Genomic DNA, 15,415 nt, shown 5'->3' on the forward strand with positions numbered 1-15,415 from the left:
ACGGCCCCTTGTCAGAGTCGCTTCGCCGCCGGTTCTTAAAGATAAGCCCCCCGCTGACCGCTTATCAGCAACAGAAGCGGAACGATGACATCCTGGCACCGCTGACTTCAGACTTATATCAAAGCAACTTTTTTTTTTGGGGGGGGGGTCACAAACAAGTGGCTTAAAACAACTTCACTTGAGTCATAAGCGAGTGGATGTGAACTCGTATTAAGCTAACACACAGCACAGGCCTACCCAGGGCTGGGCCCGGCCCAGGCAGAGCCTCGGGGTGGCGGGGGGGTTGCAGGCCACTGGGAGTGGCACAAGCAGCAATGGGTAGCCCCGGAAGCAGAGATCTGGCCACTTCAGGGTCCCAGTGGCGTGGCCTGGAAGCGCGGCCGGGGCCTTGCAGACTGAGTAGGAGCCCGCCCAGAGGAGGCGGCCGCGGCGAGGCCACCCGGGCTGCGCTGGGCAGAGAAGTGGGCGGGGCGGGGAGAGGGGGATGGAGCGGGTTAGAGAAGGACTGCGGGCCCTCGGGGCCGGGGCGACGGGGGGGAGGTGAGGGGTGGGGAAGTCTGGGGCGGGCGCCCTGCCCGCGGTGGGGCCCTGGGTGTGAGGCCGCGGTCGCTGCAGCTCCGGGGCTCAGTGCCCTTCCCGTGAGGATCGAGGGGCATCTGGTGAGTCCTGGACGGGAAGGGTGGGAGCGGCGGCTCGCGCCGCCCAGGCGGGGTCTCCGGGCTCCCGCAGCCAAGCTCGCCGCCCCGCGGGAACGCGGGGTCTGGAGACGGGATCGCCCGGGCGCGGCCGCACCCAGCCGGCCCGCCACCCTCCAGGGTTAGGGGGCGCGCTCGGCGGCGCTGGCTCCGGGAGGAGGTGGCCCCCGGGAAGGCGTGGCCCGCGGGGACGTGGCGGGACAGCCCCTTTGCGGGGACGGGGAAACCGAGCGGGCAGCGGTGCCCGGGATAAGGAGTTCCCAGGGAGGCCGCCCCGGTGCCAGGGCCCCACCACCGGCCGGTCGGTGCGCTGCCCCAGCCCCCCCGCTCCTCCGACGAAAGAACCCGGAAAATGCTGTGCGGCGGCCTCCCGCCGAGCGCGCAGTCCAGGCCTTGCAACCCTGGGTTTTAGGGGGCGCACCCGTCTGCAGGCGCGCGGCGGGGGAGGGGGGAAGACCCGTGGGTGCCTGACCCCTCCCTGCGCCCGGTGCTGGCCCAAGGCCGAGGCGCGGCCACTCCTCCAGCACACCTCTGTGATCTCCGGCTCCTCCGCCCACCCCCTCCTAGAACCAACCCCATCCCAAGACCCTGTTTCTTTCTTTCACAGCCCTTATCATGACCGGTCCTTAGGTTATTCAGTATTAGATTATTTTTAATTCATACACTATTGTTTATTTTTGTCTGTTTGTTTACAGTGTCTCTTCCCTGCTGGAATGTAGGCTTCTGGAGAGAGGGCCTTTGTTTTCCCCACTGTTTTATTCTGTTACTTCCAACAAATACTTCTTCAGGGCATTGGGATTACCCCTGGAGCCACGCCAAGTCACTGTCTAGACATTCTGGGGCTGGGGACAGCACTGTAAACACAAGGGAGATCTTTGAGGGATGGAGGAAATGAAAATGAGGGGCTGTGGTTGGGTCATCTTGGATCACACCACGTTGATGGTCAGCAGCAGCTTAGAAAATGTGATCAAGGCAGGCCTCTCAGATTAGGTCATTTAAATTAAAGCCCACAGATAAACTATGTGACAAGTGCTAGAAGGGAAAAGCTATGAGGGCACTTAACTCTGACCTAGCCTCAGAGGGCAAGGAGCTGAGGTCTGAATAGTGAAGGTCAAGGCAATAGGACCACAGTCTCTTGAACTGCTCCCAGGAGCCTGGCCTGGGTAGGTGGGTTGGTAGGGGATTATCAGGGGCCTGGGAAGGCTTCTTGGAGGAGATGGTGGTTTCACTGGGCCCCAAAGTTTAGAGTTTTCATCTTTAGGATAGGTTGACTGGGTTTGAGAATTATTTTGCAGGTACACTGGAAATCACGTGGTCAAGTGGTTGTGCCTTGTGGCCAGACAAGAGAGGCCCCTGCCTCCACCTATGAAGCTCTGCTGGTAAGTGGGTCATTGCTAAGACTTGCCCCCAGAAGGTGTGAGGGAATGAGGAGCCCAAGCTCTTCTACTGGCCGTGTCACTGTGCAGTTCACCATCACTGCTCCCAGCCTCAGTTTTCCATGAGTCAGGAGGGTCATGCCCTGGAGGTTTGACCTCAGGGTTGACACTAAGGGGCCCCTAGATTAGTGGATGGTAGAAGCACAATGGCTTCTATGGACTTGGTATCCATTTCAGCTCAGCTGGGTCTGTTCCTTTGAATTTTAAAAAGCTGTGTCAAAACCCTGCCATACCTCCTGATACAATCACATTATCTTTTCTCTGAGTCCTCTGATGTGCAGTGTTTTTCATGACCCTCACAATAACTCTTTGAGATAAAGGCAGGGGATACTAGCTCATTTCACAGATGAAGCCACTATGAGCCTCAGGGCACACAGCAAGGGCTGGGGCCCAAGTCTCCTCCAGAGCCAGCAGTCTTTTCCCCACAGGGACACAGGGGCTGTCTCCCTCTCTGACTCTCGGCCACCTCTCTTGCCTCACAGTTCTTAAGGGAGCCATGAAGTTGAATGAGAGAAGTGTGACCCACTATGCACTGAGCAACTCCCCAGCAGACCACATGGGCTTCCTGCGCACTTGGGGGGGCCCAGGGACTCCACCCACCCCCAGTGGCACTGGCCGAAGGTGCTGGTTTGTCCTCAAGGGCAACCTACTGTTCTCCTTTGAGAGTCGAGAAGGCCGGGCCCCTCTGGGGCTGGTGGTGCTGGAGGGCTGCACAGTGGAATTGGCCGAGGCCCCCGTGCCTGAGGAGTTTGCCTTCACCATCTGCTTCAACGCTCCCGGTGTGCGACCATACCTGCTTGCAGCTGATGGACCGGCATCCCAGGAGGCCTGGGTGAAGGCGCTGTCCCGGGCAAGCTTTGGCTACATGCGCCTGGTGGTGCGTGAGCTGGAGAATCAGTTGCGTGATGCCCGCCAGAGCCTGGCCTTGCATCGCCATTCATCCTGGAAGGACAGTAAAAGCCGCTGTAAGACCCAGGCTCCAGACCAGTTGTCTCGGGGCCTAGAGAATGGCCACTCCTCCAGTGATTGCAGCTCTATGGGCTTAGTGGAAGTAGTGGGCAGCAGGCCAGCAGGGCGGAGCTTGGTGGAATGTGAGTTGCAGGGCCCTGCCAGTCTCCTCCTAGGCAGGGGCCAGAGCCCCGTGTCCCCTGAGACCTCTTGCTTCTCTACCCTGCACGATTGGTTTGGCCAGGAGATCCTGGAGCTGAGGCGGGGGTGGCTGCAGAGGGCCCAGGGGAGCCAGCCAAAATGTGAGGAACAGGATAGGCCCTGAACCTGGGCGCTTTGGGTTCTGCCCTTGTCCTGCTGGTCAGGACACCAGGGCCAATTCTTTTTTTAGTTTGATGTTTACTCATTTCCAAAGTTGCTTTTTAAAATTTCTTTTTATTTTTATTAGCATTTTTTTAATCCTCACCCGAGGATATTTTTTCCATTGCTTTTCGGAGAAAATGGAAGTGAGAGAGAAACATCGATGTGAGAGAGACCCATCAATTGGTTGCCTCCCGCACAGATCAAGCCTGCAACCGAAGTACACGCCTTTGGCTGGAATCAAACCCAGGACCCTTCAGTCCATGGACCAGCACTCTAACCACTGAGCCAAACTGGCTAGGGCCAATGTTGTTTTTTTGAGGGGAGTTCTCCAGGTTCCAGATCCACCCCCATGCTTAGAGAGGACTGAGGAATCATTACTTGTAACCCCTTTATTTCCTGAGGCCCAGAGAGCAAAGGTGGCTTGTTCAGCAGTCACAGAGTGAGCCTGAGTCTCCCGACACTATGCTGCACTGCCCCTCTCTTAGGGGTATTCATGAAATGGAGAAAGTAGAGAATATTATATGCCTACAGGCCACCTTGCCTTTTACCTACATGCCAGACTCACCCACAATTTCCAACATGGGGAGTCTTGGGTACATTTAAAAACCAGAAGTTGGCTGCAGTGTTGGTTTCAGACTGACAGTATCAGAGAAAGTGGATTTATTACATCATGGGGGTTTTGGGGGCACAGCTCTTCCTGAATGATGGGAAGATTGGGTATGTGACCGTCATCCACAGTCTGGGAAGGGCTCTTTGCTGGGAGAGGGCCTTCAACCAATACAGAGGGATTTATTCTGCTCAGCAAGTGTTGGCACCCCCTCTCTCCCGGTCTCCCTGTCCATCCTGGCAACAGATGGTGCTGGACATTAACCCAGGAGGACCGGTAGCTTTTATGTCAGCAGAAATCCTTACTGCTTTTGGTACGCAGCTGCCAGCTCCTGGAGCTGCCAAGTGGGAAGCTAAAGAAGAAGTGGGCAAGTCGTGTGGCTCCCCAGGGAAAGCCCATTAGTGTTGGTTCTCACTCCTGGGCGTTCTAGGAGCTTGGGCACAGAACTGCTGGTACCTTGTGATAAATCCTCTCCTGCCTGGGCTCCCAAAGAGGTGTTCCTGCTCCTGAAGCCACCTGGGAACTTCACCGTCCTGTTTGTATGTACCTGCCAAGACCCTCTCATTGCTACTCCAGGCGTTTTCTTTTTCGATTGTTCTGGGCGGCAAAGTGGCTGGCTCTCTGGAGCCAGAGGCCAGACTAGCCTGAGGTCCTATGGGCATGGTGGCAGTGGCTAGATGGAAGGTGCAGAGCCACACAATCTCCCCTTAGCCTCTCTCCCCCTTACTGGGGCCTCGGGCAGCCTGATCAAGGCCCAGCGAGGCCAGGGGGCTGAAATGCGGGCCCAGGGTCCACGACCGGTTCCTGCCCTGCTTGTTTCCAAAGAAGAGGGGCCGCCTTCCCAGCCCTATACCGAAGATCCACAGCCCACTGCGCCTTGTTTTCTATTTTATACAGACACTCCAGGCTTTTATCTTACTGTTACAGTATTTTTTGTACAATTAAAACACTGAGTTTTGTATTACTCATTCCGGTTACTCAAGTTTATTTCAACAATCACCTGAGGGCTGCTCGGCCAAGCTCTGGTTGTCCTGGGTGGGAAAAGTGAAAAAATCTGAAGGCTTCCCCCGTCCGACCCTACTTCACCGCCCGCCTACGCGGCCTGGAATGACGGGAAACTGGGGCCTCGGCGCCGTCCCCGTGACGTCACGACGTCGGGCGGGCCCGCGACTTATGCCTCCCCCCCGCGGCAACAAGAACTAGCGCACTGCGCGAGGCCTCTCGTCTTCTGAAAGCCTCGCGAGGCTTGGGGCAGCGTTCTTTCAGAGGGCGTTGCTGGGCCGGGCGCTGCGGTCCGGGTGCCGGGGATGGCGTCCAGGGCGGCTCGCTGGCTGGTATTGGCACCCGTCCGATCCGGGGCTCTCCGGAGCGGACTGAGCTTGAAGAAAGATGGAGCTATCTGCGCCGAACGGGGCGGCTCAGGTCGGAGCCTGGTACCGTCGAGGTCAGTCATCGTTACTCGCAGCGGCGCCATTTTGCCCAAGCCGGTGAAAGTGAGTGTCTGCCTGGAGGCGGGGCAAAGGTGCCGAGGCCAATCGTGGTGGGGAGTGTGTGCGGGTCGACTTTGATTGATAGGAGCAATGGCCAATCATACGACCGCCTTAGACCGGAAGATGGATCAAGTTTTGCGCTAATTTTGACAGGTGGGAGGTGGTTGGGGTAGGTCCGGGTGTTGAGCTGGGTGTATAGAGACCGAAGATCAAGAACTGAGAAACACGGCATTTTCCGCTAGCTTATCGTGAGGAGCGCGGTGACTAGATCTATCTCCGGAGCCATAAGACTCGGCTTTATGAGTCCAATACAGACAAGTCATGTAACCTATCTGCCCTGTTTACCGCAGAGAGTTGATGGGATCAAATAACGAATTATGAAAGGACTTTGTAAATGAACTGTACGTGGGACGGGCCTTATCTTTTTTATGAATTTTGACCTAGTACTTAAGTTTTGTGATTTGCAGTCCTGAGAGATGTGCGGGGGGATTATTACAGTGTTTTTCCAAATGAAGAAGGGCGGCGGGGTGCGGGGGAGAGAATGGTGTCCAAAGCAAGCAGCCGAGTTTGGTCCTGGAATCCAGGTTTCCTGCTAGTACAGCTCCCACCAGGTTTTCCACCACTGAATGCTTTCCCATACCCTTAGTACCATGGGCGTTTCACATACCCTTAGTACCATGGGCGTTTCCTAAGTAAAATGTGAACAGTCCCTTCTACCAAACAAGTTTGCTTTTTGACTCCAGGACTGTGGGGAAGTTACAAAACAAAAATCCTTAAAAGCAAAGCTGGCTTATGCTAGTTCACACAGACAGGTGAGTTCAGGGCTGTTTCATAGCAAGACGCAGAAAGGTGCAGGGTCCATGCTGGGGAAGAGATACCTGATAAAAAAGGCATAGCTGAAAAATCTTCTTTTGAAACTCCATGGGAAAATACAGGAGGAAATGTTGAGATTTTATGAAATACCTCTGTCCATTTAAAAAGCTAGTCTTTCAGAAAAAATAAAATAAAATAAAAATAAAAAGCTAGTCTTTCAGTGTAAAGACATGCTCACTTTTCAAAACACACCTGTTTCAAAATTTTAATGTGGTGAAATCAGATTTCTCAGGCACCAGGAAACCTATTACTTCAAGAACTCTATAGAATATTCTTTCACTTCACTATACATCTTTGTGTAATCCATTTTCATGTATTTACTGTCTTCAAGTAGAGCTGACCTTTTTTTTTTTTTAATATATCTTTATTGATTTGAGAGAGAGGAAGGGAGAGAGAGAGAAAAACATCAATGATGAGAGAGTCATTGATTGGCTGCCTCCTGCACAGCCCTGACTGGGGATCGAGCCTGCAACCCGGGCATGTGCTCTGACCAGGCTGGGAATCCAACTGAGATCTCCTGGATCCTGGGCCAATGCTCAACCGCTGAGCCACGCCCGGCCGGGCAGTAGAGCTGAACTTTATTTTCTTAGTAATTTCTCACCTGTTTATGGGTATCTGCAGTTAATTGCCAGGTTGTGCCCCAATTTTTATTTTATTTTTTAATCCTCACCCAAGGGTATGCTTATTGATTTTAGATAGAGGGGGAGAGAGAGAAAGAAAACCAATGTGAGAGAACTTTGATTGGTTGCCTTCCATACGTGCCCCCCTGGGGATCAAACCTAAAACCTAAGTATATGCCTTGACCTGGAATCAAACTCGTAACCTTTCGGTATACGGATGATGCTTCAACCAACCAAGTCACACCAGCCAGGGCATGTACTCCAATTTTTAGATGTGCCTAGTACCTTTATCTTTTCTTTCCAGTATCCACTTTGATGGCCATAAAATCACTGTATATCTCCTTCCAATTATTTTTTGCTCTGTATTTTCCCAAGGACTTTTAAAGTCAAGTTGCTTAGGATAGGTCTGGGGTCCATAAGAGGGAATGACCCTGAGAGGGCCAGGCCTTCTAGAGTCATGCCACAGTGGGCCCTGGAGTTCACAGCCACCACTCTCTCTGCAGATGTCCTTTGGCCTTCTCCGTGTGTTCTCCATTGTGATCCCCTTTCTCTATGTCGGGACGCTCATTAGCAAGAATTTTGCTGCTCTACTTGAGGAGCATGACATTTTTGTCCCAGAGGATGATGATGATGATGACTAACAGGTAAGACTTGCTATTGGCCTGCATGGACCAGGAGTAGGAAGGGGTGGAGTTGGAACTGATGTAGTTTGGCCTGGTGACAAGCAGCATCTGGACACTCGAAGCAGAAGTGCAGACCTTTAATGGATGACTCACTTGGTGGCTAATGTTTTTTTTCTCTGTGTTGGATGAGGGAAACTCTTACTGACTTACAAATTCACTGTGGTCTCTTCCAATTAGGTTGGACCCCAGCCAGCCTTGTCATTTGCCATTCATTTACTTATTATCCTCACTCAAGGATATGTTTTTGATTTTTAGAGAGAGAAGGGAGAAACATTGATTGGTTGCCTCCTGTATGCACCCCTACTGGGGATTGAACCACAGCCTAGGTATGTGCCCTGACTGGAATCAAACCTGCAATCTTTTGGTGAACAGGACGACACTCCAACCAACTTAGCCACTGGCCAAGGCTCATTTGCCCTTTATGTACTCTCATCCTCCACCCCAAAATTTCCTTGATAATTTAATATGCCTTACACACCCATCACAAACAGCTTCATTTCAGTGCTTCACATTGAAATTTAGAGTCTCACCATGGACAGCTGTGGTTACCAAGCTCTGTACCAGTACAGCCTGTACATGGGCACCACAGCTCACAAACCTTTCCCCCAGTACCTGTCCCGTTCAGCTTCCTTGTGTTGACTTCTGGTGCTCTGATATGTGCTTTGTGGCTGCATTACTGTCATAGATAAGGACACTCGTGATTCTTTAGTCTGGCATTCAAGGCTTGCCATGCTCTGGTCACACTTGTTACTCTAGCCTCATCTTCCATATCCCAACCACATACCTATCCCTGGTTTTCGCCATTTCTTGAATTACCCCTGCTCTTACTCCCGAGCATTGGTTCATTGTTCCTCCCAGTTGGAAGGCTGTGTCCCACTGCTCTATTTCCACCAATTCTTCATTGTCTTTGATAAGGTCTTCGCACATTCTTCCATTTTTAAGTGACTGCTCCTTCCTCTGACTGGCCAGTACCTCTCTGTTGACACTCAATACTATGTGCTTAAACACATACACCACACACTCCAAACTCTGCTAGACTATGAGCTTCTTGCTGGCAGGGAACATGATTTTTATACCTTTGGGGCCCCAGTGCCTGGTCTGTGGTGAATGTTTAATAAGTGTATAAATGAATAATCAGATTTACTCAAAACTGCCTCTATCCTGTTTGGTGGAACCACTCTGTGGATTTCTTTTTCAGTATGTGGGTAAAGGGCTGCTCTGCTGCCCAATTCACTGCTGCTTCCCTTTCTTACAGGTCAAAAGAGAAAGCCCTAACTGAATCAAGAAATGGTGATGCTTACAGCCTCTCCTCCTTGCCTGTCAGAAGGGCCTAGGGAAAGCCCTGAGCCTCCCAACTCCAGTGAAGCCTCCTGCATGGTCCATGACCACCGCCCACTATCCCAGGCTCTGGGAGGCTCCCTGAGATGTGCTGTCCACTGAGCATGATCAGATGATGAATAAACATGAAAGACATCAGCTGTGTATGACTGAGTGATGGCTGGAGTTTCTCAGTCTGAGTAGGCTCTAGCTGTTGCAGTTTCTTGTCTCTGCTATTTGTTCTCTACTAGGTCTTTGATTTACAACCAAGGATCTCCAGGCTGCTATGGATCAATTATTATGAGGGCCTGGGACCTATTTTCATTATTTACAGAAGCCCAACAGAAACTTTGTTTTCCCTCAGTAGAGCTGCACAAGCTAACTAGACCCTCAAGCTTTTTTTGTGTTGAGTTACACTGGCTCCTATGCCAATCAATCATAGGAGCTTTGGTTGTTTAAAACTAACTTGAAAAATATTAAAATGATTCTTTCAAAATGTGGGTTTCTTAGATGAAAAAACAAAGGGGTTGTTGATGCTGAAAAACTTGGGAATTCTAAGGGTGACTATATACTGAATCCCTTTCTCCAGCATTTAGACCATCCAGGGAAGAAACAAAAAGACTGCCATTGAAAGCAGAAATCAGTTCTTTAACCCGGATCAACATTTATTCTGTCACTTCAAAGCTACACCTGTTAAACCAAACAATTGGAATATTTCTGTTCTCCATATGTGCATTGAACATCTGTGTCCCTAGCAGGGAGCCTAATTGAGCAGGAAGTTAATTTCATTTTAAGGACCTGTGTTTGTTACAAATAGAGGGTCTAGGCCTCTGAGCAGCCATTTTCTTTAAAACCCAGGGAAACATAGCCCAGCTTGTCGGCTCTACTTATGTGTCTCTCAGTGCCATCCTCATTCCTCTCCAACAGCAAGAGCTGGCTAATTTTGGATACTCTGTGCCATGACACTATCCAGTCCTGGAGGCTGTAGAAACACAGCTAAATTAACGTCATGCAGCCTCATACCCAGTATAACAGTTTCTGAACAGATGGCCTCATACTTCGTGTTTACCAAAATGTGAGGCTCTGAGAAGAGAATCCAATCTAATTTACAGGAAACCCCACACTTTAGGAAAAGGGAGCGAACAGGTGGTGTGTATACCCCTGCCCCACTTGTTCAGGCAAAAAAGTGAGACTGCAGAAATGGAGCTTCCCTTTGGTTCACCAATGGAATCCTATCATGAAGTGACCATCATATACTGAGTTTATTTGTACTCTCAAGTATTTAAATATCAACATGCACCCTTCCACTGAATGACTTCATGGGTCGTGGCCAACATAGAACTTGGACAGGAAATCCTTTGGCCTTGGCGCTTCTGTTTCATGGAAGAACCGCATAACGTGTGTCCGCTGCTTCCACACTTTAATCGTTTCCTCCAGTTCCATCTTTCCCTGCACAAGTGAGGGGAGAGGTCTTCAGTAAAAGTGACCCAGTGAAAGGAATACAACACAAGGCCAGGATTCCATTTATTGCTCTGGCACTGACGTGAGTGACCTTGGGTAAGTAATATACTCTGTCTAGACCAGTTTCTGCATCTGGAAACAGGCACTGGACCAAATGATGTCTGAAGGCTTTCAAATATTTTAACTGTGGCTAACTGGTCTAAGGAGGGACTTCCAGGTCAGTAGGCCCCTGCCCCATGATGCCTAACCTGACTGGTTTAACTTACATTTCTGCTTAACATGCTGAAGCTCCCTCCCATTGATGCTCATGTGACTGGTCAGAGAATCAGGGCCAGGATTTGGCCCCGTTTACACGTAAGCTGGCAACCAGGTGAAGCAGTAACTTCTGGAGAAGAGGTTGAAGAGTTCACAGGTTCATGCCTGTGTCATTTATAAAGCGCAAGCCCCGAGAGATTTTCCCTGCACGGTCTTACAACCTATTTAACCACTACAACCTCCAAGTGCAACTCTTCCTTTGAAACTCTAGGTAACAGTTGCTGACCCAGCAGTTGCTTTTAAAACTTGGAAACAAAATGCTCATTTGGGAAGAGTGAAAAGCTCTGGACAAGTTGGCTGTTCTTTTAAATCGGTTAGGGAAGGTCAGTTACCTTAATGACCAGAAGATCAACCACTCTGGGGTCTGTGACGTGGGCATTCTTCATAAACATTTCTCGGACTTTATCCCGTCCCTGTTTCACAGAGATGTCTAGCTGGAATAAGTTCACTAAAGAGAAAACATGATCAGGGTAGAAATTATATGGTTAAAACTTCTTTTTAAAATTTGAGTCCATGGATATTCGTTAAACACATAGAGGTTCCCCACTCACTTCATTCACCAGATATTAGCCGGACCCCAAGCTCGGTGCTTGAGGATGTGAGGAAGTGTGAGACATGACTCAGGCCCTCAAAGAGCTTACGTTTTGTTTGCGGAGAGACCACTGCATTTGAAGGACAGTATAGCACGGTTCAAGCATGTGAACGACCTGGGTTCGAATTCCTGCTGTCAGTTATCAGCTATACGATCCTGTGTACGTTACTTCTCTGTTCCGGAGTGCATTTACATATGAGTGAAGTGAGGACAGTGATAGCACATATAACTCCAGAGCTGTTGGGAGGATTCTGACAATGTGGGATGCTTAGAACAGTGCCTGGCATGGAACAGGCCCTCAATACATGTTAGCATTATTATTATATGGAACATCTGCCCAAAGATCATGGGTTGAAATTAAAGGGAAATGATGTGTTGTAGGTGTGTGCACCACACAAAATTAGAGTTGAGGGAGACTGCTGAGGGTCTGTGCAGGTGGGGAAGGCTTCAATCCAGCCAGCAACTACCATGTTAAGTTACTGGCGGAAGGAGAGAGGTTTATGATGTAGGTCCTGTTCTCTCAGTCTTAAATTCTAATTAGAGAGACTATTATCCATGAGTACAAACATGAAATCACAATATTCAGCAATCCCTGATTAAATAAGTGCCTAAGATAGTGGCACAGACTCCACTACCTGGACTTCAGATGACGCATGTGGATGTCCTTTGAAAATTAGGCTTTAATCATTTTTATTCCCATCCCGGGGCAGTCAGCCTTCAGTGAATTTGCTGATGACAAGAAGGGCATGAACAGGGCCTTGCATGGTAGGTGGAACAAGGACAGAAGAGGGTGAGGGGACAGCAGAAACGAGGCCCTCAGGCTAGGCCGAGCATTGTGGGGGAGGAAGGAGAGCAGTGTGCCCACTTGGTGAGGCACCATCACCGCCAGCTCTGAAAACCAGTACTGAGAGCTCGTTAGCGACTGACTAAGAAAGCTCGAATTTAAAGCTTCTGCTGAGGAAATACTATGCCATGCTGCAAAGGCAACAATGTTTCTGGTCCAACCACAGCTGACTAAGTCCCAGAAACCGAACTGCAGCCCAACTTCATCACATCGTAAGTGTTAACAGGGCGGACGGGACCGAGGCTAGCTCACACTGCAGAGAGCTCCGTATCCAGTGCTGTGCTGGAGCAGGTTCTCGTGGGCAGCCAATTCTACACATCTCCCCAAATCTGCTGCCTCGCTGACTTCACTTTGGTACCTTAAAAATCAACCGTGGTGGGAGTATTTACACCATGGAAAACAGTAAACATTATAAATCTAGGTTTCCCTTCCAAGAGTTGGTTGTTAAAATAGTACAGTATCATATTAGGAATTTCAGAAAACAGCAAACAAAGGGACGAGACATAAAAACAAATGTAAACTAATATGGATCCTAGAATTTAGAATCTTACCACTTGAGGTGGGCGGGGGGGCTAGAGCACTACTGGTCCCTGGCAAACTTGGGCCTGGAATCCAGGGTGTTCACTGTTTTGTTTGAAAATTTACAATTGGTACTCTTTGAAGGAAAGAAATATGAGGAATCTTCCCCCTGCTATCAGTATAACCCTTTCCTACATTTTTATATTAGATTCCTGCCCACCTTGGGAGGAAAAAACAAGGTGCCCCTAGGCACACCAGGGGAGCTGGTGCCCATTACTCCCGTTCCTCCTGACCTCCTGAACCACACACCAGGGCAATGGGTGTATGCATCTTCTCCTCAGGAAAATGTCACATGTACGGATGCAAAGTTTTGCTTACAATGTCAGTTCACAGATCCCTGAATGTTCATCCTCCCAGGTTAAGAACCCGTCTCAAGAGAAACAAATTCCATGGCTTTGCTGTAGGCTCCTTCCTCCCATTCTAACCCCTGAACACAACCCTCCACCAGTGAGAAAGGCTGTAGGAAGGCAAACTGGAACAGTCTAATCTATAGCCTGCTGAATTGTTCTTTGGTCTAAATCAGTGGTTCTCAAACCAGTGGTGACTTTGCCTCCCCCCCACACCCGCCACCCCCCCCAATATTTGGCAACATCTAGTGGCATTCTGAGTTGTCACAATTAGGGGGAGAATGTTACTGGCATCTAGTGGGTAGAGGCCAGGGATGTTGCTAACATCCTCCAATGCACAGGACAGCCCCCTAAGACAAAGAGTTATCCAGCACAAATGTTGCTCTTGAGAAACCCTGGTATAAATCAACTCCAGCTGTTCCCTACCTCCTGTAACAGGAAAAGATTCTGGGCACTCACAGAAGTATTCTGCTAGGCAAACTTTTTTTGAAACATCTGAATTTAAATACACACTCTCCACACCTATTATCCACCTGTCCCCTGAAGGCATTTGAATTTGCAGTCCCTGAATCAGTAGTTCACTCAAGTTTCTCCCTCCCCAGTATCTTGTGGGTTTAAATTCCCGTCATTCATAATTTCTCAAAGTCCGCTTGAAGACAGGGACACTGTGGAGCAGTCACAGTTCGCATACATTCAAGAACTTCTGCAAGGAGGCTGCTGCTAGGGCAAGCCCCATAAATAACAATGGTGGTGATAACAATAAAAACAACAGTAGCAGCCCTAAGTACCAGGCGCTCTCCTAAGCATTCCAGATATGTTAACCTATTTAATATGGTAACTCTCTGAAGAAGGTACCATTCTTACCCTCATTTGATAAATGAGGAAACTGAGGCACAGCAAGATAAAATAACTTGCCCAAAGCCACACAGCGAGGAAGGGACAAAGCCTGGAGGCCAGTCCGGTAACCACCACATTCTACTCACACACAGGCAGGGAAGTAGCAGCCCTGAGAGGTGCCATGGCGCTCCAGCTTGAAAACGCCTTCCCGCTCAGGCTAGCCGTGATGGTCTGCGTTAGAACGCACCGAATCAATGAAATAGGACAGCGAGTCCCTGGCATGTGTACTGACAGCCCTGAGGGGGCTGCCACGATAAGGAAACAAAGTCTCTGAGCCCCGCAGTTTGTATTTCAGTCGGTCCCATGAACAGACTGTTCTCTGACATCTAAGTGACTGCAGGGCTCTCAAGTAGAGGGCCGGCCAGCAGGGGGCAGAGAGGAGCCCCCAAGGATTACCAGGGGGGCGGGCAGAGAGAACCCAGGGACCGAGACTTGGGAGACTGAAGGGGAAGGCGAGAGCACCTCGCAGGAGGGAAAAGGCATCGCGGGCTCATGGATGACCTTGGGAAAGTCACTTCTGGTTCAGTTTCTTTAGTGAGCGATGTGGGAACCAGATGCGCGCCCAAGCCCTACAGCCACTTGGGTTATCCAGGTGACCTAGGGGCGTCTGTACGTTCTTTTGTAGCCCTGCAGTTGACTTTGGATTCCAGATCCACCACTGGCTAGCTGTGGGCTTTGGGCGGGTCACTTCCCCTCTCGGCGCCTCAGTTTCCTCCCCTTATAAAATGAGTATGTCATTGACTGTCCCTCCCAGGGTTTCGTTAAGAATTCCTGGCGGCCACGGGTGCCAAAGCGCTGAGGGCGCCTAGAAGCGCGGCACGTACGCAGGACACGGCTGGTCTGACCCCGGCGCCGCTGCCAGGTCGGGTCCACCACAGCTCGGGTGACCCTCCTCCCCTGAAACACGCGGGTCGCCTCTGCCCGGAGAAATCGGAGGCCAGGACGGCTGCGACCTTGAGCGGCTGCCTCCGGGACCCCGCGTACGCCGATGCTTCTCACCAGTGGTCGGCACCTCCCGATACCAGGCGCGGTAGAGCTCGCGCACCCTTCGCTTCGCCTCGTTCATGTCCCGACTGAAAATGGGCTTCACCGAGGTGCTGGCCGCAGCAGCAGCCCGGCGGAGGCCGCTCGCCGCCATCTTGCTAAAGAAACCGCTTCCCAACCCCACCCCCTTTCAACTCACTAGTGAGGCCAAAGGATGAAAATAGTTTCTTATTGGCTGAAATGGGAAGCCGCGCCCCTAAACTGCACGGGGGCGGGAGGATGGCTCTGGGGCTCTCTGATTGGCCGGCAGGCCTCTATTTCCGGGTGAAAGAAGATCGGCTGGTGGCTGCTGACGCTCATCATC

The 15,415-nt window shown here is 50.7% G+C and overlaps 3 protein-coding genes across 4 annotated transcripts; 2 read left to right on the forward strand and 1 right to left on the reverse strand.

Annotated features, from left to right (window-relative positions):
• The first annotated feature begins 572 nt into the window (after positions 1-572).
• PHETA2 (PH domain containing endocytic trafficking adaptor 2) lies at positions 573-5,012 on the forward strand. 2 transcript variants are annotated; one of them, XM_087814014.1, is made up of 3 exons: positions 573-659; positions 1,991-2,074; positions 2,614-5,012. In XM_087814014.1, exon 3 carries the CDS (start codon positions 2,628-2,630, stop codon positions 3,402-3,404), a length of 777 nt encoding a protein of 258 aa, XP_087670140.1. In that variant the 5' UTR covers positions 573-659; positions 1,991-2,074; positions 2,614-2,627; the 3' UTR covers positions 3,405-5,012. The 2 variants fall into 2 exon arrangements, with proteins under 2 accessions (XP_087670140.1, XP_016065784.1); XM_016210298.2 differs by lacking the exon at positions 573-659 and having other exon boundaries at positions 1,132-2,074.
• A 329-nt stretch (positions 5,013-5,341) lies between these two features.
• Positions 5,342-11,285, forward strand: SMDT1 (single-pass membrane protein with aspartate rich tail 1). The gene is made up of 3 exons (XM_016210256.2): positions 5,342-5,542; positions 7,536-7,676; positions 8,971-11,285. Exons 1-2 carry the CDS (start codon positions 5,357-5,359, stop codon positions 7,671-7,673), a joined length of 324 nt encoding a protein of 107 aa, XP_016065742.1. The 5' UTR covers positions 5,342-5,356; the 3' UTR covers positions 7,674-7,676; positions 8,971-11,285.
• On the reverse strand, positions 9,673-15,235 carry NDUFA6 (NADH:ubiquinone oxidoreductase subunit A6). The gene is made up of 3 exons (XM_016210257.2): positions 15,067-15,235; positions 11,141-11,256; positions 9,673-10,481 (listed from the first exon to the last, which is right to left on the reverse strand). Exons 1-3 carry the CDS (start codon positions 15,203-15,205, stop codon positions 10,350-10,352), a joined length of 387 nt encoding a protein of 128 aa, XP_016065743.1. The 5' UTR covers positions 15,206-15,235; the 3' UTR covers positions 9,673-10,349.
• Between the last annotated feature and the right edge of the window lie 180 nt (positions 15,236-15,415).

Source organism: Miniopterus natalensis, chromosome 2, assembly GCF_054644295.1.
Source record: "Miniopterus natalensis isolate mMinNat1 chromosome 2, mMinNat1.hap1, whole genome shotgun sequence".
Taxonomy (NCBI): domain Eukaryota; kingdom Metazoa; phylum Chordata; class Mammalia; order Chiroptera; family Miniopteridae; genus Miniopterus; species Miniopterus natalensis.

Bases quoted from the DNA above. Each gene is read 5' to 3' on its own strand.
- PHETA2 (XM_087814014.1), top strand. From the start codon at position 2,628: ATGAAGTTGAATGAGAGAAGTGTGACCCACTATGCACTGAGCAACTCC.
- SMDT1 (XM_016210256.2), top strand. From the start codon at position 5,357: ATGGCGTCCAGGGCGGCTCGCTGGCTGGTATTGGCACCCGTCCGATCC. The intron at 5,543-7,535 runs GTGAGTGTCTGC...CTCTCTCTGCAG, and splicing joins TTTTGCCCAAGCCGGTGAAA to ATGTCCTTTGGCCTTCTCCG.
- NDUFA6 (XM_016210257.2), bottom strand. From the start codon at position 15,205: ATGGCGGCGAGCGGCCTCCGCCGGGCTGCTGCTGCGGCCAGCACCTCG. The intron at 11,257-15,066 runs GTGAGAAGCATC...TTTTCTCTTTAG, and splicing joins TCGGGAGGTGCCGACCACTG to TGAACTTATTCCAGCTAGAC. The intron at 10,482-11,140 runs GTAACTGACCTT...TCACTTGTGCAG, and splicing joins TTGATCTTCTGGTCATTAAG to GGAAAGATGGAACTGGAGGA.